The 25,973-nt window shown below is 38.6% G+C and overlaps 1 protein-coding gene across 5 annotated transcripts in view; it reads right to left on the bottom strand.

Annotated features, from left to right (window-relative positions):
• Positions 1-548: 548 nt before the first annotated feature.
• The window catches only part of LOC124794789 (serine/threonine-protein kinase N), a 317,306-nt gene continuing 291,881 nt past the window's right edge, over positions 549-25,973 (bottom strand). For all 5 annotated transcript variants that reach the window (XM_047258435.1, XM_047258436.1, XM_047258434.1 and 2 more), the window contains 2 exons: positions 2,926-3,066; positions 549-1,880 (listed from right to left, as the gene is read on the bottom strand). In XM_047258435.1, coding sequence (XP_047114391.1) covers positions 1,737-1,880; positions 2,926-3,066 — 285 coding nt within the window. In that variant the 3' untranslated portion in view covers positions 549-1,736. The remainder of the gene's footprint in view (positions 1,881-2,925; positions 3,067-25,973) is intronic.

Here is a 25,973-nt window from a genome sequence, read left to right as displayed (position 1 = left end):
TCTCAATTAGTGTATCATTCCTGGCATAGTTGGGTATTACTACATTTTTCTTAAATTTATATCACTGCTTCATGCTAAAGAGAATCTGTAACTTGCATTACATTACAAATTTCAATAATAATGCTCGTAGAAGACAGAGCTGGAAAAATAAGAAGAGACAGCATGACATGTACTACTCGCACAATCCAGTGCATCATTTAGGTAAACTACACATAGCATTTCACTTATATACGAGATAACACTGTAAATGAGAAATGTCTGTGTGACTTTTGAGTCTCTTTTAGAGCATACCTGGTGATTTATTTCAAATTAAAATATAAATCTGCTGGCTCTCCTTTACTGCATCTCATAAATTCAGCTGAAAACAATAAAGTGTCACTGTAGTTTCAATTTAAAAATTTCTGAAAAAATGCAGCCTACGTAACTGACTACAGTCAGTAAAAGGAAAACATTTGCTCCCTATAACTGAATGGAATCCAATGACAAAATTTCAGAGTGAAAAAGATTTATACTACTGACAGGAAAAATAGGAAAAGTACAAAACAATGTTATGTATTGTCACATATTTATTTATACACATTTGCTGACATATACAAAGCAGGCCATTATTTTATGATTTATGAGTGCAAACTGATGTAATTCTCTTATCTCATGCATATAAACTTCAGTACTGAAAATAGTGTTTGCTTCTATATAATTCATTAATTTGAGCAACAGCTGCCATCGTGTGGAGAAGGGTGCCCAAAAAGACTAAGTGGGCACATTCATAAGATATGTGGTGAAAGAAGGCCACCAATTACATGCTCAGACCATTTACACATTGTAAAAATTTAAAACTTTTTAAAAAGATAATATAACATTCTCTCTTTGTATTACAAAATGTTTAGTTACAAAAACTACATGTTTGGTCTCAGTTCAGGTTTAAATGACTTAACAGCACCACAGAAAATCAGACATTTTATTATTCAACAGATATAAATTTATATAAAAAATTTCATTTTTGAATAAAATGCAAATTGTATTTATAGTATATGTAAATAGTATTTACAATAAATTTACTTTTTAAGTAAACTCCATTCTTTACTTTTATACACAAATTATTTACATGTCAGTGACTATGAACACTCTTCATTCTGCAAAATATAATCTGAATAATTAGGCAGCATAGGTAACAAAATATCTCTCTCTAGTATACTGGCATAATCTGCCAACCATATAACTGTTGTCTGCACTCTCCACATTCACAGACATGCAAGTTGGCAGCTGGCAAATAATTTTCAAGGGATCTTGCATTCCAGATGTTTATAAAATAAATTATAATGAATATGGAAATATCACATTTGTTAAGAAAATCTGAACACACAACTAATCATATATTAAACAGAAACAATTCTTTTAACTTGCAGTAAACAACAAAATTATAATTACAAATAAAGAAATCTCAACAGTTTCTCCACAGGAGAATTACAATCGTATTACTTCTTCCATCCTGCACACATCTGCAGTAAGTTACAGAAGTGGGACAAGAAATATTCTAAGCTGCACTACAATTGCTACATATACTTGGCACAAAATTTCTGACCAAGTTTAGGCATTACTATGCAAAAACTAAGAAGTTCGTTATTAACTTCCAGGTTCAACACACATGGCAAGTGAGAGTCACCACATTACTAAACAGGTTATTGTCACACAGAAATAATAGGATTTCAAAGGAAGACTTGTGGTACACAACAACATCAGCACCAGTCTGCCATATATGCGAAGTCCTTGAAGAGCATCTGCTCTTCATCTGTTAGAGGCCGTGGATCTTTTGGGGGTGTGAGCTGAGGTTTCTCAGAAGTAAATTCTTCATCAAAGTTGCTTACATCCTCTACTGAAGTCTGTAAAACAAAAGAAAATTAAAAATTTGGGTTTCAAAGTTCCGTAACATTGCCATTTATTTCATATTCCTTGGTAGAATAACACTATGAAGGCTCTGAATGGTCCCTGTTATTCAATTCACAATTACATATATAAAAAACACTTGCTCATTATTTCCACAACGAAAACAGACTGATCTGACATATAAACTGCTGTCACTTCCACCCCATGCACCCTATTTGACACCTTTGAATTCTACTTTCTTCCCATATCTACACAAAATGATGGCTAGAAAATATTTTGAGTGCTATGAGGTTCCATTAGTAGGTATTTTCCAGACCTTCCAGAACTGTAGTTAGAGCTAGGAATCCATTCATTGTAAAAATGGTGAACAAATGCCACCGGCTTAAAGGTAACTGTGTTATAAATAATTGCAATCCTGACCTGGAAAACACAGCCTTTCATTGTTAGGTGAGAAATTTTTTCTTCTGCTCATTATAAATTGCAGCTACAATGAATCTTTCAACAAGCCTCTGTGTAACTACACTACTGAAATAACTCGTCACATATCTGTCTGAAGGAAGGAAGAAAGAAAGAAAGAAATAAGTGGGAAGTGGCTGTAGCATTATTACTAACACAGTAGACAAACTGCAAATTCTGGAATAATTTTAGGTGTAATGCAAGACCCTTAGAATTGCCTTTGCAGGCACATGGTAAAGTTACTGAATATTATTATTGGGGGGGGGGGGGGGGGGGGGCACACTTCAATAAAAACCAAGCAATAAATCGATCAAATCAGCCACTGCTGACTGATATTCAGAATGTACTAGTTTAAAGCAGAACAAAGCTTCAACAAGAATATTAAGTGATGCTTTCTTTGGCTTCTCAATTAGCAAATATATTTTTCACAATCAAAGATAAGAAAGTAGCAAACGTACAACTTTGCTAAGCACGTACAATTACTGTTGTGTAATGCCATGTAAATGCAACTACTGGTTTTGTTCAGTGCTCTCTTCCATTTCACAAAGAAGAGCATCAAATGTACATAGACTTTATCATACTTACAACTGTAGGTATGAATGGAGGTTTCACCCTACGAAGCAAGAGATCATCCCATTGAATGTTTCGGAAGAAAGCTTGTTTTTTGACATCCTCTGCATCTTTTTCACTTGAGCCCAATCGCCTTTCTGGATTTTTGCGGAGAAGCTGTAAGTAAAAAGACATTACATATAACTATACTTGATGACAGGTAATGGTATAACAGAGTAAAGAGTACAACATGAGATCAAAACAAACCAGGAAGTGCTACTGAGGGAATTCTCAATAAAGCTGAAGATATGCACAAAGACAGCAAGGACATTCTCCAGAGATGGGAAGATTATTTTAAGAGATGTAAGACACATAACAAACCAAGACCTTTGGTACTTGACTCCTTGAACAGTGTGGATGATGATGAAAAGATCACCAATCCTAATGTAAGAAGTAAAGTTTAAAACAGCTGCAATGAAAAATGGAAAAGCATTCAGTACAGATATGATACCAGGAGAAATAGCAAAATGTCTGAACCAAGAAGGAGTAAGAGAAATATTGAGATTATGTCACAAAATAGATAACAGTACTGAATTAACAGTAATGATTACAATATCAACAAAACAGGGAATCAGGAAATGCACTGCACACAGAAAAATTAGCCTTATTTCACATGCCACCTAAGATATGTTAAGAATAATTAATAAAAGACTGAAAAAGGCAATGGAGGAGAATTTGGCTGAAGAGAAATTTCACTTTAGAGTAAACACAGGCAAAAGATATGCAACAGGACTCTTGTAAATTATGGGAGAGAAGTTTACTGAAAAGAGAAGACAGCAGTAAAAGGCATTTTAAAACATGGCTTCAGGTAAGCTTGTAACTATAGCGTAGGAAAAGACAATAGAGAGGAGAGACCACCAACTGCACAGAACTAGGAAAAGGAGTAAGAAAAGGCTGATGTCCTATCTCCTACACTTTTCAATCTGTACTTAATAAATATGACTGCCCACTGCCAACTAGATTACAAGGGGGTAAAAACTGGAGGAAGAATAATATGGTGTTTGAGGTTTGCAGATGACACAGAACTACTTATAACAGAGTGAAAAGAATTACAGGCTATAGTGGATACCACTGAATTTAAAGGAAAGAGTTATAGTACAAAAATTAATACAAAGAAAACAAAAGCAATGGCAAAAGAAGAAAAATAAAGGGTAAAGACAATGCTGAACGAAGAAATATTAGAACACAAATAAAGATTTAAATATCTAGGAAAGAGGACAGAAAAGACTTGATAATTTTTGACAAAGATTTGAGGAAAAGACCAAGAAAATGGTTTTTATAGCAGCATTGCTTCCTGTATGGTGCTGAAATGTAGACAGCGAGGAAGAAATAAAGAGCAAAGCTGGAGGCTTTTGACATGCGGACATGGGAGAGGATGAAAAGAATAAGTTGGATGAATGAAAAATGAGGAGGAACTGAGAAGATAGTGAGAGCAAAGACAGTTAATGAATGTAATTAAAAGGAGGAAAAGAAAATGGTTTGCACATCTATTAAGAAAGCATGAGGGGGCTTATAAAAACAGAGTTAGAAGAAACAATGGAGGAAGAGATTTCAGATCTTGGATAGTGTGTTGGAAGGCATCACATACTACAACATTAAAAGGAGGCAATGGATCACAGGAAATGGTGCATCAAAGGTTCTGCTAAAGTAGGAGAAAACAAATTATGATAATTACTATAGATGTGTGATGCTTATATGGCTCCACACCTTCACATCTAGAAATGTTGCTAAGAATTGGTGGTTCCCTTTCAGCACTCCCAGACATAAAAGAAGTGGTCAGCATTTTAGTTCAGCCACTTGAATTTAATATATAATACAGTAACTAACAAGTTATAATTTAGTCTTATTCATGTATTGTGTTTTGTGATTTAAATGCACTCCGTCTAAAAGTTTGAAAAAACTAACTTCACATTATCCAACACAGTTCCTGAGTTGTTTGTTAAGATTAAACATGTCAACACCTTCCAATAAACAACAACTGCACCACTACAATGTGGCGGCCATGATGTTAATGACCTCAGAAAGAAAAAAAAGGGTGAGAAAAATTCATCTTTTGTTTATTTTAAATAAACTGTGGATTAAATGGAAGTGTTCTAAACAATGATATAAAGCAAGACAATAGCTGCATTCATCATTTTTAAAACACTACATGCTGCTATGAAATGAAACATCAAACACTTCCAAAATGAAATATTGATACATTATGGTTGCATCTGGAAAATGTCTCATGAATGAAGTGAGATTGTCCAATTAAGTCTGCTTCTACCCTTATACCTGAGTACAACATACCATAGTGGGAAAAAATCGGTGTAGGTTTATTTGTCTAGTTCCCAGTCAGATGCTAAAATCAATCTGAAAAGTGATTTTGGAATTCCAACTGGCCACCATTCTCAGATGCTAAAGCTGAGCGATGAGAGACCAGAGCTTTGTCTTGTCACTACTATATACGCTACAGAACCCCCACCGCGCATGCGCCAGAAGCCACCAGTGCTGCCTCTCAGCAAAGTTGCAGAGAGCACCATTGGAGATGACTGCAGGGAGGAACAATATATTGCAATATAGCCAACTGACACTAAATCTGTTGCCAACTGTACCACAAACCTTGTGGGGCAGCACAAGGTAAAACAGGGCTCCACATCTTGCTGATCTGGAAGCCATTGTCTCAGTTAATGAGAATATCCAATAATTTAATCTCTGTCACTCATCTAAGGACACTGTCGCAGTAAAGAGACACTGTCTGTGTGTCCTCATTAGTCATCCAGCACCCCTCAGCTGAACAGTGCTCCACCATGTCAGACTTTTCTGGATAGTGAAGTCTTGTGTAGTGACGATGTTCCATACAAGTGCCTTGGGCTATAAAAATTGTCTAATCTATTGCTGCAGGAATACACAATGTTATGCACACTTGGATTTCTGTTTCAAACTATTCTAACAGAGCCAAAAATCGCTGGAGTCTTGAATGGCAGATGGAACATAGTCTTGACAAGTCTTTTTAAGGATCTCACATTTTTGAGGACACACTACTAGCACAAGGAAGAAAAGCAGTTATTATACATCTATCTTCCTCTTGCAGCGATACATACCACTTCATAGGAGACACACATCCTTACGTATTCTTAACGATAAATGATAATCGCAATGTAAGTTATGTATATATTAAGGAAATAGAAACACAGAATAATATTCTTCCAATTAGTCAACCACATTATTACTGCACATGGGCGTGAGGTCAGCTTATCATCAGCTTTTCTCATGATATCTCATGAAGACACACTGACCCATTTGATAGTCTATGTGCAACTGTCTTGAAATCATTTATGGTGTGATGTGTTTTCCTTAGTCACCACTGTACTTGCTTACTGTAATGTACATTTCTGACAATGATACACTGCGAACTATGGATGAAGGGCAACAGGCACAGTCCATATTTCTAGATTTCTGTAAAGCATTTGACACATTGCCCCAGTGCAGGCTGTTAACGAAGGTACGAGCACATGGAATAAGTTCACAGATACAAGAGTGGCTCAAAGACTTCTTAAGTAATATAACCCAGTATGCTGTTCTTGATGGGGAATGTTCATCAGAGATAAGCGTTTCGTTAGTAGTGCCCCAGGAACTACGATGGGACCGTTTTTCTTCTCTATACACATACATGATTTGGCGGACAGGGTGGGCAGCAATCTGCAGTTATTTGCTGATGATACTGTGGTGTACGGTAAAGTGTTGAAGTTGAGTGACTACAGGAAGATACAAGGTGATGTAGACAAAATTTCTAGTTGGTGTGGTGAATAGCAGCTAGCTCTGAATGTGGAAAAATGTAAGTTAATGTGGATGGGTAGGAAGAACAAACCTGTACTGTTTAGTTGGTGTGGTGAATAGCAGCTAGCTCTGAATGTGGAAAAATGTAAGTTAATGTGGATGGGTAGGAAGAACAAACCTGTACTGTTTAGTTATAGTGTTACTAGTGCCCTGCTTGACACTGCAAACCAATATGAAATGGAACGAGCACGAGAGGAATGTGGTACGGAAGGCAAATGGTCAAGTTTGATTTATTGGGAGAATTTTAGGAAAGCGTGGTTCACCTGTAAGGATACCACATATAGAATGCTGGAGCAACCTATTCTTGAGTACTGCTCGAGTGTTTGGAATTCGTACCAGGTCGGATTGAAAGAAGACATCGAAGCAATTCAGAGGTGGGCTGGTAGATTTGTTAGCAGTAGGTTCAAACAACGTGAAGTGTTATGCAGATGCATCAGGAACTCAAATGGGAATCTCTATAGCAAAGGTGATGTTCTTTTCGAGAAATTCTTCTGAGAAAATTTAGAGAACCATCACTTGAAGCTGACTGCCAAACGATTCTACTGCCTCGCCAACATACTTTGCAAGTAAGGACCATGAAGATAAGATTTGTGAAATTGGGGCTCATATGGAGGCATGTATACAGTCATTTTCACTCTCTCTGTTTGCGAGTGGAAAAGAGGAGGAAATTACTTGTAGTATCACAGTCTACACTCCACCACACACAGTACAGTGGCACGCGGAGATCTATGTAGATGCAGATGTGGATGCAGAGGTAGATGGCCACAAGAGGACAAGTGCAATTATATAATGATCCACTAATATAAATGTACAGATAGTGTGTGTTGGTTCTATTTTTATTGTGTGTGTGTGGTGAGCCATATTGAGGGAAAATCAGCACCTCCATCATGCGACGGTGGTTACAGCAATTTAGCGTGAGGAAATACATGCTCAAATAAGTATTCCGTGGCTTGTCAATCCTGCCCTTGAGATGTGCGGGCTTCTGAAGGATTCAGAAAAACAGAAAAAATATATATATACACTCCTGGAAATGGAAAAAAGAACACATTGACACTGGTGTGTCAGACCCACCACACTTGCTCCGGACACTGCGAGAGGGCTGTACAAGCAATGATCACACGCACGGCACAGCGGACACACCAGGAACCGCGGTGTTGGCCGTCGAATGGCGCTAGCTGCGCAGCATTTGTGCACCGCCGCCGTCAGTGTCAGCCAGTTTGCCGTGGCACACGGAGCTCCATCGCAGTCTTTAACACTGGTAGCATGCCGCGACAGCGTGGACGTGAACCGTATGTGCAGTTGACGGACTTTGAGCGAGGGCGTATAGTGGGCATGCGGGAGGCCGGGTGGACGTACCGCCGAATTGCTCAACACGTGGGGCGTGAGGTCTCCACAGTACATCGATGTCGCCAGTGGTCGGCGGAAGGTGCACGTGCCTGTCGACCTGGGACCGGACCGCAGCGACGCACGGATGCACGCCAAGACCGTAGGATCCTACGCAGTGCCGTAGGGGACCGCACCGCCACTTCCCAGCAAATTAGGGACACTGTTGCTCCTGGGGTATCGGCGAGGACCATTCGCAACCGTCTCCATGAAGCTGGGCTACGGTCCCGCACACCGTTAGGCCGTCTTCCGCTCACGCCCCAACATCGTGCAGCCCGCCTCCAGTGGTGTCGCGACAGGCGTGAATGGAGGGACGAATGGAGACGTGTCGTCTTCAGCGATGAGAGTCGCTTCTGCCTTGGTGCCAATGATGGTCGTATGCGTGTTTGGCGCCGTGCAGGTGAGCGCCACAATCAGGACTGCATACGACCGAGGCACACAGGGCCAACACCCGGCATCATGGTGTGGGGAGCGATCTCTTACACTGGCCGTACACCACTGGTGATCGTCGAGGGGACACTGAATAGTGCACGGTACATCCAAACCGTCATCGAACCCATCGTTCTACCATTCCTAGACCGGCAAGGGAACTTGCTGTTCCAACAGGACAATGCACGTCCGCATGTATCCCGTGCCACCCAACGTGCTCTAGATGGTGTAAGTCAACTACCCTGGCCAGCAAGATCTCCGGATCTGTCCCCCATTGAGCATGTTTGGGACTGGATGAAGCGTCATCTCACGCGGTCTGCACGTCCAGCACAAACGCTGGTCCAACTGAGGCGCCAGGTGGAAATGGCATGGCAAGCCGTTCCACAGGACTACATCCAGCATCTCTACGATCGTCTCCATGGGAGAATAGCAGCTTGCATTGCTGCGAAAGGTGGATATACACTGTACTAGTGCCGACATTGTGCATGCTCTGTTGCCTGTGTCTATGTGCCTGTGGTTCTGTCAGTGTGATCATGTAATGTATCTGACCCCAGGAATGTGTCAATAAAGTTTCCCCTACCTGGGACAATGAATTCACGGTGTTCTTATTTCAATTTCCAGGAGTGTATATTACTGAAGAGAGATGAGCTTTTGAGTTGGATACTGATCTTGCAAGTGGAAACATGATCGTGTCGAACTAGTATGAACTGTCACTATATTTAAAGCAGAAGAAAATAGGTTACTCCTGCAATGTGGGATAAATGATATAACATTTTTCGAATTGAAAGCAGTTATTACAACTTTGGTGCTGAAGTTCGGAAGATCAGTGCATGATGTACAAGGGTCACTGTGAGAAGTCTCCTGTCAAGTGTTTTTGTTTTACATGTTTGTGTTCCATTTGCCATGAGTTTATTTATCATTTTTTATCTGCAATTCACTGTTGTTATTAGGGTTTACACATTCTCATTTTGTCATTTGGAGACAGTGAGTGGAGCTGCTGATTATAGAAAATGGAGTTCCAACGGGAGAAATCAGAACATTTCCAACGTATTCTTCTGTTCCGAGTTCAATAGAGGGGTGATGCAGCAGAAGCAACCAGAAACGTTTGTGCCATGTACGGGGTTAATGCCACGTGACAGAGCACAGCAAGAAAATGGATTTTTCGTTTTAAGGAGGAACAGTTTGGTATCAGTAACTTTCACACATTGAGGAAGACCTATGGTGTTTGATCAAGATCGTTTAAACACATCAAGCCACAATGATCCATGTCAGTGTACTTGAGAACTGTCAAACGTGATGATGAACTATGATCATTCCACTCCATCATGCGACATTTTCATACAGTGGGGAAGGTTCAAAAATAAGGTGTATGTGTGCCACATGCTCTAAGCCAAAATCACAAAAATCAGTGGGTGGTCATAGGTGCATCTCCACCTGCTCATTATCAATTGGCTTGTGAACAACACCGACCATTCCTATCCTGTATCATAATTGGTGACGAGGATTGGTGTCTTTATGCTTACGTAAGGAAAAGAAATGAATGGTTGAGTCCAAACAAAGCAGAAACTCCCTGTACACAGACCTGTGTGCATCCACAAAAGATTATGTTATGCATCTGGTGGAACAGTGACAGTGTGGTGTACTATGAATTGATTCCCTGAGGTGCAAGTAATCAAGCAATTGAAATGTCTTGCAAACACAATCCAAGAACAATGACCAGGAAAACTGTGGAGGGGTGGGGGGCATGGGGGGGGGGGGGGGGACTCTATACAGGAGTTGGGTTGTGCAGTCATTCCGCTCCCACCTTATTCATCTGATCTTGTGCCCCCAGGTTTAATTCAACAAGCTCCGAGGAACTTCCTTTCTAGAAGAAAATGCACTCAACAAGTTCTTCGCCTCAAAACCATGTTATTTCTACAGCTGCAGAATCGAAAAGTTACCCCTCCATTGGCAGACTGTTGTGCTTATGAATCTTATGGAAAAACACTACGAACTTATGCTGCAACCCTCACACTTCAAGCAGCAGTAACACTGCGATTTTGGCGCCCCAGTACAGAATGTGAATTACAGATTAAGTGAAAGATTTCAGAACCAAATTCTACGAAAAAAGTAAATATGATGATAAATATTTGGAAACAATAACAGGGTGTATACGTGGACAAGGAAAAAAAATTCCCGGATTTTTCCCGGGTCTCCCGGTTCAAAATACATTTTCTCCCGGGTGAAAATACACTTTTTTCGTGTTAAGTGACAGTATTCTTTCTCTCAGAACTGTAAAACTTATCCTTTAAATGGATATGGTTTTATACAGCAGCATAGAATTTCCCAGCACTTTAGAAAGCAAAACTCAGGGGGAAAAAAACTCACGTTTTGGAAAGATCTTAGATGCGCAGTAAAATGTACGCTACATCTTTTCGTATTACGAAAGTATAAATTCGAATTCCACTAACAGTAAAAGTTGATGGTTTGAATAAATATACATAGTGTTGCTACAAGAAAAGCAAAGCTTTCACATATAACATTTGTCTCTATGATTAATAAGCTACAAGAGAAGCTAAGCTTTCACATATAATATTGATATGTTCAGCGCATGTTATTCTTTAAGATACATCACACAAATGCGCCAGTAAAATTTTTAATACCAACATAAATCTCTGATCTTCTGGGCTCGAAATTCCTCTAAATGGATCATCATCAAAGAGTTGAATTTTAAAAGAGAGCAAACACTTTGTGATTTAAGAAATTCATCATACATTCTTGCACATAATTCATCTTGCGTAAAAGACAAATTTACTTTGATAATAACACTTTTCAAACAACAGTTCAAAATATTTTCCCGCGACATGTTAGAAATAGATTCATCTCAGCAGTTGCCAGAGAGCGCTAGATAAGAGGAGTCACAACGCTTGCGCAGCTACGGTGACGTAGGAAGCCCATATGCTCGTACGCATAAAACATTAAAAGATCTTACATTATGTCATAAAAGAAACAAGACATCAGAGGATACTCCAAGAGCGTTGGAATTTCGAATGCCAAAACGCGTAGTTCGCCTTCAGTGCACATTCGTACATCCAGATTCCCAATGACGTACGCCTAGACCTGTTATGAAGCTTTTCAGCGTGGTTTTCAGGACATAAATTTTCTTGGAGTACCAGTACTGTGTTATCTCATGTTTGGTTCTTTATTATTGCATAATGCCATATGTGCTAGAAGATGAAAATGTGCACTTGAAATGCAGCGAACAGTTGAAACTAGCCAATAGTATGGAGTTAAACACTTCGTTCCAAATAATTGAGTGCCGCAGCACGAAAGCTTAAGAAAAGCCAAATTTCATTAGCAAACCAACAAAAATAACTCTATTGTTCTGCAAGGCGATTAATGCTTGACTGTCAGGAAGGTGGAAATAAAATAAAATCTAAAACTAGTAACATATTTTATCCTTCCGTAATTATGTGAATGTATTTTAATTCACTTGATAGCTCTCAGCCACAGAAATCCGTCTTGTTTTCATTTGATGTGAGAGCAGTAAACGAAGAGGAAACAGAAAAATCACTAAAAGTAAACACGGGTCGCGTGGGAGACTACCTCTCTCCCCACCCCACCACTATAACTCACACAGCTCTGCGCATTTAAAAAAAAAAAAAAAAAGAAAAAAACTTTTTGAAAAATAAGTTCATTTTGTAGGGCACATCTTTCTGAAGAGTCTGATACATAAAACATATCTCTTCGAGGAAATGTAAGACACTTTATTTTGTCTCAAGAGTGCAGTGCAGTGCCACGCTTCTTCAAACATTCTTATACTGCACGTCACTGTATTTCACTCTGTGGAACTCAAATGTGTATTTTTGGTAAAGGATGCCATCAAACTATTTCAGGACAGTGGAAATTAAAATGTCCTGTAGTATCTTTCCTGCTCCCACTCGGCCGGTTTGACATCCTGCCCACTTTTATTTTTTAAAAAACACCTCGCAATTAGTACTGGGTAGGATTATTTGTAACAAGGAGAACAAGAATTCTTCAGAAAATCTGGACTCTTTATCACCTATTAGGTAATAACTTGCTCTTCTGTGTGACATAAAATTAAACATAGGATACCTAAATCAGTAAAGACAAGATACAGGCAAGACAGTACACTTTTCTTCAATCCTTAGGCCCTAGCGATTTTTCTCTCTAATCTTACTACAGCTTTACATGGTGTGCTTTCCTTTCTGCGAAAGAACTATTACCTTATCAAAGTTCGCCATGTTTTGCTACATGAAAAATAGAAATGTCGTTGTCTAATACTGAAAAGCTGTTAATACAAATAGTACCCAAGACTGGTGTGGTTTCTCGATCTGATTACGTCTATTTGGTCACTGTGTGCAGGACAAAACAAAATATGCCTTTCTAATATTGCATCAATTGTAACACACACCAAATAAGAGAGACTGTTTTGGCAATAACGATCATTTTTATAATACGACAGAATATAATTCACGAAGTACCAATACAAAATACCTATTTGGCCTACTACAAGCAAAAGGCTTTACGTTAGGAAATAGTTTCACATTTCATTCATATGCTCCAGTTTCTCATGCACAAGACCGAAAAGCAGTAGGGCGAAATTTTTGTATAAATTTGGAATCGTCACATTCTTCCATAATTTGTGACGTAGAGATCAGAACTGAGCTCTGCATACTAGCTTTAAACTTGCTAGTGAGTCCTATGACATCATCTCTTAACAAATATAGTCTTGTTGCTACTCCTACATAGACATATCCCTGGACAAAGAATCCAGTCCTCACTAACTACAATGAATCCTATTTAATTACAGGATATATATACACCCACATCGGTTGCACAAAATTTTTGTCAATTGACCATGGTTTCGACTGCACTAGGGCAATCTTCGTCAGACTAAAAAATTACATGGAATATTTAAAAAATATAATGACATGTCTTCAAATAAAATACACTTAATAGGATTACTTCCATAATTTATGTACTAACAGAATGTACTTACGTGTAATCACACCATGGTTAAAAACATCTGAGCAAAAGTGCTCTCATCAAACAGAAATGTCACAGGGATAAAAACTAAAATGTAAAAGTATAACACGATTGTCAAATAGATACAATACTCAATGGAATAATAACAGCCGCAAGGTTGCTCAGGGCCAAGAGTGGCATAACACAGCTGCTACTGTCAGACTAAATGGCTAACAGGCCGAGGCAGCCACAAAGTGGACACGAAAACAGATTTGTGCCATCTAGCAGGAAGTAATCGAATTACAGACAACTTAAGAGCAAATGAGGCATTGCAAGGACAATTTTAAACATTACTGGTAACAAACAGGAACCAGTTTATGAAAGCTACAACATAACTTAACACTCTTTTTTTACAAAAGAAAATACTGTTCAGGTAATATACAGAGAAAACTTAAAATTGGAAGGGAAAGCGATATGTAGGAGACTACAATGAGGACAGTATCGCCATTCAGACAATTTTAATTAGCAGCTCTATAGCTTGAAAAAAGTTTTTGTTGCGTAACTGCAACTGTTCATTAAGAATGAGACTGTCCTTCAGAGATGGGCATTTAAAAATTTCTAGCCCTTCTAAGATGTTAAGCCTAAAGCCTTTTTTCTCTGAGTGCAAGATCTGGACATCTTTTATATCTTTTAGGATTATGCCTTGTGATTAATAAATGGTCAGTGAAAGTTGAATTGTGAACACTGGTGCCTTTTTTGCCTAGAAGGTGTTCCTTGAATCTTATTGAAACAGCTCGGCCTGTTTGCCCTATGTAATAGGCGGAACAATTCTCGCAAATAATTTTACAAGCACCAGAATTTTACATAGGGGAAAGCACTGGTTTCAAGTTATATATGACGTTATTTTTTAAAGAATTACCTTTGTGGAGAAGCTACTCTACAGTTATAGTTATTTTGAAGCAGACACTGTATTTCGTAAGAAACTGGACCCAGAAATAGTATAGAGAAAATTTTTCTCTTTTCATTAGATTCATTATTAGGAATATCTAGGGTGGTGATTCTCTTATTGGTTTTACTACTAAAAATATTTACTATGGAAGAGTCATAGCCATTACTGATTGCAAGTAGTTTTAATCAGATTGATTTCAGAATTGATATTTTCACTAGAAATGGAGGTGGAGGTGGCTCTACGGATAGCTGAATGAAAAAAGGCTTTCTTATGCGAATACAGGTGTGCCGAAGTGAAAGGTATAATTTCATAAGAACTAGTTTCTTTACAAGAGATATTGAAACTAATTCTGTTGTACACTATCATAAGAGTGAGATCTACAAAGTTTAACTGCCAGAACTCATTTTCACGTTCATAAGTGAAAGAAATATTTTTGTGAAAACCATTAAACATATTGAAAACTCGATCAATACTGTCCTTAGGCCCTTTGTAAATAATCAAGATGTCGTCGACGTATCTAGCGTATGAAAGAATGACTACAGTTGATGCTGAGAAATTATTGAAAATTTTCACTTTAAGGAATTAATGAACACATCTGCATGGATTCCTGCTAAGGGGTTCCCCATTGCAAGGCCAGCTAGTTGTTGATATAGTTTTCTATTAAACTCAAAATAATTATATTTCACTACAATACGAAGTAAAGTCACAAGATCGGTGATTTGCTGATCAGATAAGTCTTTTTTGAACAAATGTAATTTTTTCTCTACTATGTCTAAGGTTGCATGTATTGGCACATTTGTGTAAAGATTTTTAATGTCAAAAGAAAGTAATTTCGTATCCCTATCACAGTGAATGTCTTTAATTTTACTAACTAAATCTTCATAATCAGAAACAGAATAATCATTATGGAAAACAAACGATTTTTTCAAAATGTCTTGCAGAAATTTGGCTAAGTCGTGATAGGCACTATTCATACTGTTGGAAAATGGGCAGATCAGATGGTCTTTTTAACAGACTTTAAACTGAGCTTGTAACTTACGCGGTTGAGGATTCATGTTGATTAGCTACTTTTTTTGAAAAGGTTTAAGAAGAGATCTGGCATTGTTAATTTGGGTTCTAACTTCTTTCTGCAAAGTTTGCGTGGGGTCCTCATCTAGCTCAAAAACATCGTTTCCCTCAAAGAACTGTAAAGTTTTTGTAACATATTCTTATTTACTAGCAATGACAATGGTATTACCCTTACCAGCCTTCATTACCAAAGGATCTTTTTCTACAAGCTTGGTATTTATGGTTTTAATTAGTTTTTTGTCAGAGTTAACAAAATTATGAGATTTAGTTAGGTTTTTGCTGACAATATTACAAATGTCGTGTACTCTAGTCTGATGGAAACTGTCAATTTTTTACACTGTCTAGGCCTGATGTTAAATCAACAAGAAAATTTTCTGGTACATTTCGGTTGGATATCTGAGGCATGACACTATAATTTAAGCCTTTCTCCAGTAGCGACATCTCAGCTTTTGTACAATTAATGTCCGTTTTATTTAAAATCCTGTCATAGAATTTATGTTCACTTTTTCTAAAACGAGGTGGATTACATGATTTTACAGGTAGAAGGCATTGCAGTTTGCTTAATTTCTTTTCATGTCTAATGAGAATGTTTTGTCTACAGTTGGCTAAGCTTTCATTAATGTGGAACCCAAAAATCATCAATTTCAATATTATAATCAACCTTAAAAATGTTTGTTAATTCTAAGTACAAATAATAAGTTTTTTTCATTTAATGCATCCTTCTTAGTATACATGACATTTATTTTTCAGACATGACTTTTTGCACTGAATGTTTGAAAATATTTGGTTCTTATTGCTTAAAGTTGAGATAACACTTCACATAATTAGGTTTAAGTTCCCTCACTTCGCACTGTTTATTGAAATTAACTGCCATACCTGTTTTCAGTGTTCATGGCTGTGATCTAGCAATCGTATGCTATTTAATGACAGGATGTATACACAGCCACATCAGTTGTCACTTGACCATAGTTTCGACTGCTCTAGGGCAATCTTCATCAGAATAAAAATTGCATGGAATACCTAAAAAATACATTGATATGGCCTGACATAAAATACACTTAATAGAATTACTTGGATAAATTACATACAAACAGAATGTACTTACATGTAATCACACCATGGTTAAAAAGGTCTGAGCGAAAGTGCTCTCATCAAATAGAAATATCACAGGAATAAAAACTAAAATGAACAAGTATAACATGACTGTCAAATAGATAGATCTTAAAAGAGCTAGAAATTTTTAAACACCTATCTCTGAAGGACGGTCTCATTCTTAACGAACAGTTGAAATTACGCAACTAAAACTTTTTTCACGTATAGAGCCGCTAGTTAAAATTGTCTGAATGGCAATATCTCCTCAATTTAGTCTCCTAAATATCGTTTTCCCTTTCAATTTTAAGTTTTCTCTGTATACTACCTGAACTGTATTCTCTTTTGTAAAAAAGACTGTTACGTTATGTTGTAACTTTCATACACTGGTTCCTGTTTGTTACCAGTAATGTTTTAAAATTGTCCTTGCAATGCCTCATTTACTCTTAAGTTGTCTGTAATTCGATTACTTCCTGATAGATGGCGCGAATCTCTTTTCGTGGCTGCCTCGGCCTGTTAGTCGTTTAGTCTGACGGTAGTGGCTGTGTTATGCCGCACTTGGTCCTAAGCAACCTTGCAGCTGTCATTATTCCATTGAGTATTTTATCAATTTGACAATCATGTTATACTTTTACATTTTAGTTTTTATTCCTGTAACATTTCTGTTTGACGAGAGCACTTTTTTCTTAGAGTTTTTAACCATGGTGTGATTACATGTAAGTACATTCTATTTGTACATAAATTATGGAAGTAATCCTATTAAGTGTATTTTATTTCAAGCCATGTCATTATATTTTTTAAGTATTACATGTAATTTTTCTATTCTCATGAAGATTGCCCTAGTACAATCAAAACCGTGGTCAAGTGACAAAAATTTTGTGCAACCGATGTGGCTGTATATACATCCTGTAATTAAATAGCATACCGTCACTGGATCACCGCCAATCAAAATGGTTAGAATTTTAAAATGAATCCTTTCTGTAAATACGTTTGCAGTTAGGTAAGATAAAGGACCTCCCATAGCCACATTGATCGTTTGTTCAAAAACCTTGGCAGCACAAAGAGGAGAACAAAAGTGCTGCATCACAATGTAAAACCAGAAGAGGAAAACATTTACTCCCTCTTTATGTAATAAAGCCGATTTCGGCAACTGATCTTTGACCTAACCACATCATCTACGCCATTCACTTTATTTTTGCCTCACTTCCCCCCCCCCCCCCCCCCCCCCCCCCCCAATTACCTCACTGTTCCTGAATGACGCCATCCTACCCGTTCTCGCCAACACTATCTCCTTTTTCCCTCACCATAATGAAGGAAACTTTGTCGAACCTTTGTAGTGGAATTGTGGGCGTAGATGCTGCATTCACTCTGACTGCCAGAACATGTTTGCGAAGTTTCTTCTTATTAAGTGCCAATGCTGGTTCTCAAGCCTCTTTGAGATTATAGCTGCAGTCCTGACTGATGAGACTGTCCCTGATGCATATTTTCATGGTTTCTTTAACAAACCTATCCAGTATTTGGAAGCGTCTGCTATTCATCATCATCATCATCGTTTAAGACTGATTATGCCTTTCAGCGTTCAGTCTGGAGCATAGCCCCCCTTATAAAATTCCTCCATGATCCCCTATTCAGTGCTAACATTGGTGCCTCTTCTGATGTTACACCTATTACTTCAAAATCATTCTTAACCGAATCCAGGTACCTTCTCCTTGGTCTGCCCCGACTCCTCCTACCCTCTACTGCTGAACCCATGAGTCTCTTGGGTAACCTTGCTTCTCCCATGCGTGTAACATGACCCCACCATCTAAGCCTGTTCGCCCTGACTGCTACATCTATAGAGTTCATTCCCAGTTTTTCTTTGATTTCCTCATTGTGGACACCATCCTGCCATTGTTCCCATCTACTAGTACCTGCAATCATCCTAGCTACTTTCATATCCGTAACCTCAACCTTATTGATAAGGTAACCTGAATCCACCCATCTTTCGCTCCCATACAACAAAGTTGGTCGAAAGATTGAAAGGTGCACAGATAACTTAGTCTTGGTACTGACTTCCTTCTTGCAGAAGAGAGTAGATCGTAGCTGAGCGCTCACTGCATTAGCCTTGCTACACCTCGCTTCCAGTTCTTTCACTATGTTGCCATCCTGTGAGAATATGCATCCTAAGTACTTGAAACCGTCCACCTGTTCTAACTTTGTTCCTCCTATTTGGCACTCAATCCGTTTATATTTCTTCCCCACTGACATTACTTTCGTTTTGGAGATGCTAATCTTCATACCATAGTCCTTACATTTCTGATCTAGCTCTGAAATATTACTTTGCAAACTTTCAATCGAATCTGCAATCACAACTAAGTCATCCGCATATGCAAGACTGCTTATTTTGTGTTCACATATCTTAATCTCACCCAGCCAATCTATTGTTTTCAACATATGATCCATAAATAATATGAACAACAGTGGAGACAGGTTGCAGCCTTGTCTTACCCCTGAAACTACTCTGAACCATGAACTCAGTTTACCGTCAACTCTAACTGCTGCCTGACTATCCATGTAAAGACCTTTAATTGCTTGCAAAAGTTTGCCTCCTATTCCATAATCTCGTAGAACAGACAATAACTTCCTCCTAGGAACCCGGTCATATGCCTTTTCTAGATCTATAAAGCATAGATACAATTCCCTGTTCCACACATAACACTTCTCCATTATTTGTCGTAAGCTAAAGATCTGGTCCTGACAACCTCTAAGAGGCCTAAACCCACACTGATTTTCATCCAATTGCTCCTCAACTAATACTCGCACTTTCCTTTCAACAATACCTGAGAAGATTTTACCCACAACGCTGATTAAAGAGATACCTCTGTAGTTGTTACAATCTTTTCTGTTTCCATGTTTAAAGATTGGTGTGATTACTGCTTTTGTTCAGTCTGATGGAACCTGTCCCGACTCCCAGGCCATTTCAATTATCCTGTGTAGCCATTTAAGACCTGACATTCCACTGTATTTGATGAGTTCCGACTTAATTTCATCCACCCCAGCTGCTTTATTGCACTGCAATCTATTGACCATTTTCTCCACTTCCTCAAACGTGATCCTATTTCCATCATCATTCCTATCCCATTCTACCTCGAAATCTGAAACATTACTGATCGTATTTTCACCTACATTGAGCAACTCTTCAAAATATTCCCTCCATCTGCCCAAGGCATCCACAGGATTCACCAGCAGTTTTCCTGACCTGTCCATAATACTTGTCATTTCCTTCTTACCTCCCCTTCGAAGACTGCTAATTACACTCCAGAATGGTTTTCCAGCAGCTTGACCCAATGTCTCCAACCTGTTTCCAAAGTCTTCCCAAGATTTCTTCTTGGATGCTGCAATTATCTGTTTGGCTTTGTTTCTTTCTTCAACATAACTTTCTCTGTCTACCTGAGTTCTAGTATGTAGCCATTTTTTATACGCCTTCTTTTTCCTTTTACAGGTTGCCTTGACTGTGTCACTTCACCAAGCTGTTTGCTTCCTCCTACTTTTACACACTACTGTTCCAAGACATTCTTTAGCCACTTCTAGTACTGTGTCCCTGTACCTTGTCCATTCCTTTTCCAATGACTGTAATTGACTACATTCAACTAACTGGTACCTTTCTGAGATCGCTGTTATGTACTTGTGCTTGATTTCCTTATCCTGAAGTTTCTCCACTCTTATCCTCCTACATATGGACCTGACCTCCTGCTATTGTATGTTCATATTCCACTGCATGAGTCTCGGGCAAATACTGGACTGCAACCGCTGACTTGTTGGTATACATATGTCAAACGTGCAACTGGTGTTCTCAGTTTTGCTCATCAATGATGCACACTGTTTGCCCAATATATATCTTGCCATGTTGGTATAGTATCCGATATACGCGGCCTTCTGTAAACCGAGGTCAGCTTTCATGTTCCTCAATAATATTCATGTTTTACTGGGCAAACAAAAAACAGTTCTCACTTAGTGATTTTTCAGTATGTACCACATTTCCCAATGCACAGTTTTATGGTAAGGTACTGGCTGCTTCTTTCTCAGTGACTTTGCCCATCTCCACAGGTAGTGAAATGGACAGGTGCAGAGTGAACACTATTTACCATTTCAAGCAATGTTTTTTTCTGAACACAGTACCCAGAGAAGACATTCTGATCAGAGATGATGTGCATCCTGCGTGCTAAAGTTTTTATAGAGGTGTGCAGGTAAGAAGGTGGTTGATGGGGCGATGCAAAGTAGCAAGGGACAGTGTGCCATGTGATGCTCCAGCCAAACGCATCATTTCACTGTTTCAATCTGCTTCACGCAGTGGCTGAATGTAGTTTGAGCATGTAGTGGTGGTCTCTTCAACGGAGTATGTGGCCATATTGATTGCAAAGTGTTTGTTATGGCTGATGGATGAGAAAAGCCAAGTGTTACACAAACAAGCAAGAGTTTTAATGTTCTGCAAGTACAAATTCTTCAAAAGAGAGTCTGAAGCACACGACTCATCACTGAATTGTGCTTGCCCCGATGTTTCCAACAGCCAGGAGAGAACAGCTTAGGTATGTGGTGTGGGACTGAGAAGTGCGCATTGCGTCTCCAACAAAACAAATGTGTGTACCATATCGAGTGGGTCAGCATCTTTTAAATAGCCACAGAAATGACACAATTGTAAGAAGTATTCAATCCAGATTAATTTTCTATGTCCTACAATATTTAAAATGTATTCAAGAGATGAATACACACAGCAGGCAATTTAGCTTTGGTAACAAAAGAGAACTTTAATTTTAATTACAGTCTATGGACAATGTTAACATTATTAAAGGACATTGGCTTTTGATACCATAAGATGTATGATGGGAGAAAATTTCTTATAGAGAGAAGTAATATTGTGGCTATAAGGACTGTATTTTTAAAAGTAATACAGGAGATTCGAGACAGAAGGGCATTTTACATTTATTATTTCCATGAAATGAATGTGACCAAAACCATGCAATGTCAATGTGCTGGAAAATGATTGATGGGCTTGGTGATCTTAAATTTCCAGTAAGGACCCGTTGTCACGTTATTATTGTACATGCAGGATCAGTGGACACAGAGTTTATTCCTGAGAGAAAACTAATAGTTGACCACAGTGAGATGACATACAGTTTATTTAAACAATGGTTTACAAAACAATTATTGTCATATCTTCATCCAAATTAAGATAATTGTAATGACAATGCCAGCGACCATGCAATGCAACTGAACGAAGTCCCTACCACCCTAAATGGAAATCTGATACAGTCACTTTGTTATTGAGCAATAGCATGGCTCACAATCTGTCATGAATCAGAGTTAACTGATTCTGCTTGTCAATGCCATGTACCAGCATATTGTACCTATGAGACGGGTGAGATTACTAAACAGCAAGGGCATCAAGCAATTAGATTTCCACCATACCACTGCCATTACAATCCCATCAAGATAACATGGGCACAATTAAAAGCTTACATCATAGAGATGAATATGAATAATACTTTTAAAATTGAAGAGGCCTGCGCATGCAGCAATCGAGAGCACCACAATTTACGCATGGGAAAAGTATGTAAGGTATGCAGAAAAATTGCAAGCTGAAGACTATCAACAAGAGACTGTATTATGGAGCCTTTCATAATAAACCTTCGCAAGTCAGATTTATCACAGTCGGACAGTGAAGATGATGGCTTCAACTTATTGTCCTGCACTTGGTAAAAAGTCCTAAATTCATCATTACTTTGTCTGTGTGACTCTTGATTCCAAGATCGTATTAAATATTATTAACAGCTATGAGTCCCTCTCTGAAATAGTGATTATGCAATTTTATATTTTATTTGTATAGAGGCAAGTAGTGATCACCAGATACTATCATACAGCATACATGAAAATAATTTCTCACATCTCACAAAACTGGTCTTTTTTGGGTTCCATACCTCAATTGGTAAAAACAGAACCATTATCGGATCACTTTTTTATCTGCCTGCCTTGTCTTTCTGACTGTAAAAACCCTCTTCTAATGAACAGGTAGACGTATAGAGTTGAAATGTACCTCACATAGTGAGGCCTATGAAAATTTCACAGTTAAAGCAAAAGGGGGGGGGGGTGAATAAAAATAACTATATCACATGAAAAATATATTTTTCTTGTGATTTCTTATCAGACTTCAAACTTGAAATTATAAAATTCTTGGATGTCCTGGAATCCATGGGACTGATATCTTAGTATCTATGTTGATAACAGGGAAAAATCGTCGGGATTCCCAGAATGTATGAACATAATTAAGTCTGTGTGGAACCATCAGCACTTGAGACCTTCTTACATCCGACAATATTATTATTCACTTTTGAATACATCGTGGGAGCAGACAGTGATCAATGTTATTACTAATACTTACTATTAAAATCAGTCTTGATCACAAATTTATTTATTCTGGTAACTTTCATACACTGGTTCCTCTTTGTTACCAGTAATGTTTTAAAATTGTCCTTGCAATGCCTCATTTACTCTTAAGCTGTCTGTAATTCAATTACTTTCTGCTAAATAAATTTGTGATCAAGACTGATTTTAATAGTAACTCTTAATATTATTATTATTATTATTATTACTATTAATGATTTGACAAACTGAGCAATTACAAGACTGTTTACATAAGTAGTTCATAAGATTGACTTGAATGTATTAAGCGGAAGTATTGATGAACAGGTAACATTGTTTCAATGAACAATAATGTCACTGTTGAGAAACGCAAAGTATTTCGTTCATATTTTCACTCAGATATATTTCAGTTCCCTTGCTCAGTTCTACATATATTCTTTACACGAGTGCCTGGTTTGGCTGCTTCAGGTATACTTCGCTAGAAAGTGCAGTTTTTGTAGAGACAAGTTCCTATTAAAATTCATTCTCATTGCTGTCATATTTGCTAGAACACAAATTTTCACTTTTACAATCAAGATCATGTCAATATCTGCCAGTTTTGTTGCTGCCTGATCATTCTGAAATGGTGGCAGACAATTGTGATGTCTACAATATCAATAGCATATTTTCATTTATGTGGCTATGATACTAGAATTCCTTTCTACATAAGTTAATCTATGCAGGAAGTAAATGTTCATGGCAATATAAACGAAGAATTTACTGACAATTTGTCAAACACTTCCATATGGTTTCTACTACAAGGTGAAGAGGGTGCTTGTTAACTTAGGAAACCACTCATGCTATTTCATCTCAATAAGATGAATCACATACAAGAATGAAAAAACACATTATTTTTGTTGTCGCACAGATCAGTAGATCAGTAAATCAAAAATAGTTTGAAACAGTTTGGAATCCATGAAAATAGCAAGACAAACTGCTCACAATGTCTGGCTGAAATGTTAAATTAAAATGAAAGTAAAATATTCCTTACTAGGTGCACAGCATATCCATTAGAATAGCGAAACTTTCATGACTAACAATATTGCTAGGTGCAGGTGAGCACTAGTGCCCAGCCAGCTGACAAAGCAGTACTGGCAACATAAAAAGGGCAAATTGGCAACATCTCAAGCACTTCCCCCCTCTGTCCGCACAGAACACTTCACCCATCTGCCTTTCCATATGCACCCCACTATAGTACATCATTCCTCTGTGCATGTCAGTGCCTGCTTTGTGTGTGTGCAAGTACAGGTCACTATGTGTTTTCTTCTGTTACACACTGTGGCCCAGGGTCCATCAGCTTGTCTCTTGACCGTGTCATCAAGGAATGGTAGTCGTCTTTCTTCTTCCTCAGTCTTCTTAGTCAATTTGACTTTGGGATGAATGGAGTCCAGATGTGCGAGGGAGTCATGTAGTTTGTCCCTTCCATGGTGCCAGATGATGAATGTGTCATCTACATAATGGAAAAAGCACACGAGCTTCCATTTGGACAACTTCTGAGCTTTTCCCTAGAAGTGCTCCATCTATAAATTCACAATCTCAAGCAAGAGGAGGTTGCCCACTGCGACTTCCGCTTTTTGTTCACAATGTTGTCCATTACATAAAAAATGTGTAGAGTTCAGGACCTACCTGAAAAAGTTGTTCTTCCTGACAAATTTTTGGCCAATAAGTGAATGTTGTCAAAACTCACCAGAATATCTGGGTCCTTCGGCCTGAAATTGTTGAGACATTTAAAAAATCCACATAACTGCGGACATGATGGGGGCAATTCCCCACATAAGATGCTAGTATGTCTTTCAGAAACTTTGCTTGCAAACGTGTAGAAGACCTGATGATGTTGACAACTGAGTATGGCAGAACCCCATCTCTGTGGACCTTGGGGACTCCATGAAGTCCTGGCAGTACAGGTCCTTGTTGTGACAAATTCTTGATGTCTCCCTCTGGTCAATCCAAGCCCTTGAGAAGAACGCTAGTTTTGTTTCCCACTTTCTTAGTGGAGGTCAGCATTGATCTCCCTGTATGAGTCATCATCTAGCAGGCTCTGCATCTTCTCAATGTAGTCCTTGCGGGGGAGAACAACAGTTGCGTTGTCTTTTTCAGCAGGTAATATGACAATCTCAGGGCACACTCTCAGGCCACGAATGGCCGCTCTCTCTCTGCTGGTAATGTTTGACTTGGTAGGCCTAGTTATCATCAGAGCATAACACAATTCGCAATGTACCTGCTTCAGGCTTTAGTCGTGCTGCAACTTGCTCAACTGTTTTGATGACGTACACTACCCATGTGAACTTAGGGATGGGAGCAAAGTTGAGTCTCCTATCCAGAACTGAAGTTGCATGGTCACTCAACTGCATCTCAGCCAGAATGATGACAGACATGCAGAGGGCTTCCAGTGACGGTTTATCAACAAGATGTAAAAATTTCTATGTTTGATGTCCTGTAGCCCTCCTACGTGTGGATCAGTGCAACCCAGGTAACACCATCAATTCAGTCCCAGCTCCAGGTATTAAAGTGAGCATAAGTTTAAATAGTTCCTGGGAGTTAGCCTCACAGCTCCAGCAGACAAATTGTATCCTCTCATGTACTAAGGCATGGCTGGCCCGCTTCTCGATTCTCCTGGCTGCTACTGAATCGAAGTGATGGGTGAACTTTGGCACATCATCTCTTCTGAAATGTAAGAGAACTTGGCAAACAGCATCTCCGGTGGCGCAGCTTGTCAAATTTATTGATGCTGTGATACATTTCCTCCTTGTAAAGGTATGTGATGTGATTCCTCAGATTCACGGTGTATCTGTCGACTGAACAGTCCACAATGCACAAACTTCCTAATACTGCGACGCTGTCATTAGAGGCGTTGATGTATGCACCGGGGGACAATGTCATCATC

Source organism: Schistocerca piceifrons, chromosome 4, assembly GCF_021461385.2.
Source record: "Schistocerca piceifrons isolate TAMUIC-IGC-003096 chromosome 4, iqSchPice1.1, whole genome shotgun sequence".
In the NCBI taxonomy this organism is placed as follows: Eukaryota; Metazoa; Arthropoda; class Insecta; order Orthoptera; family Acrididae; genus Schistocerca; species Schistocerca piceifrons.
Note: the sequence above shows the minus strand (reverse complement) of the source record. Positions and strands in the feature narration are given on the sequence as shown.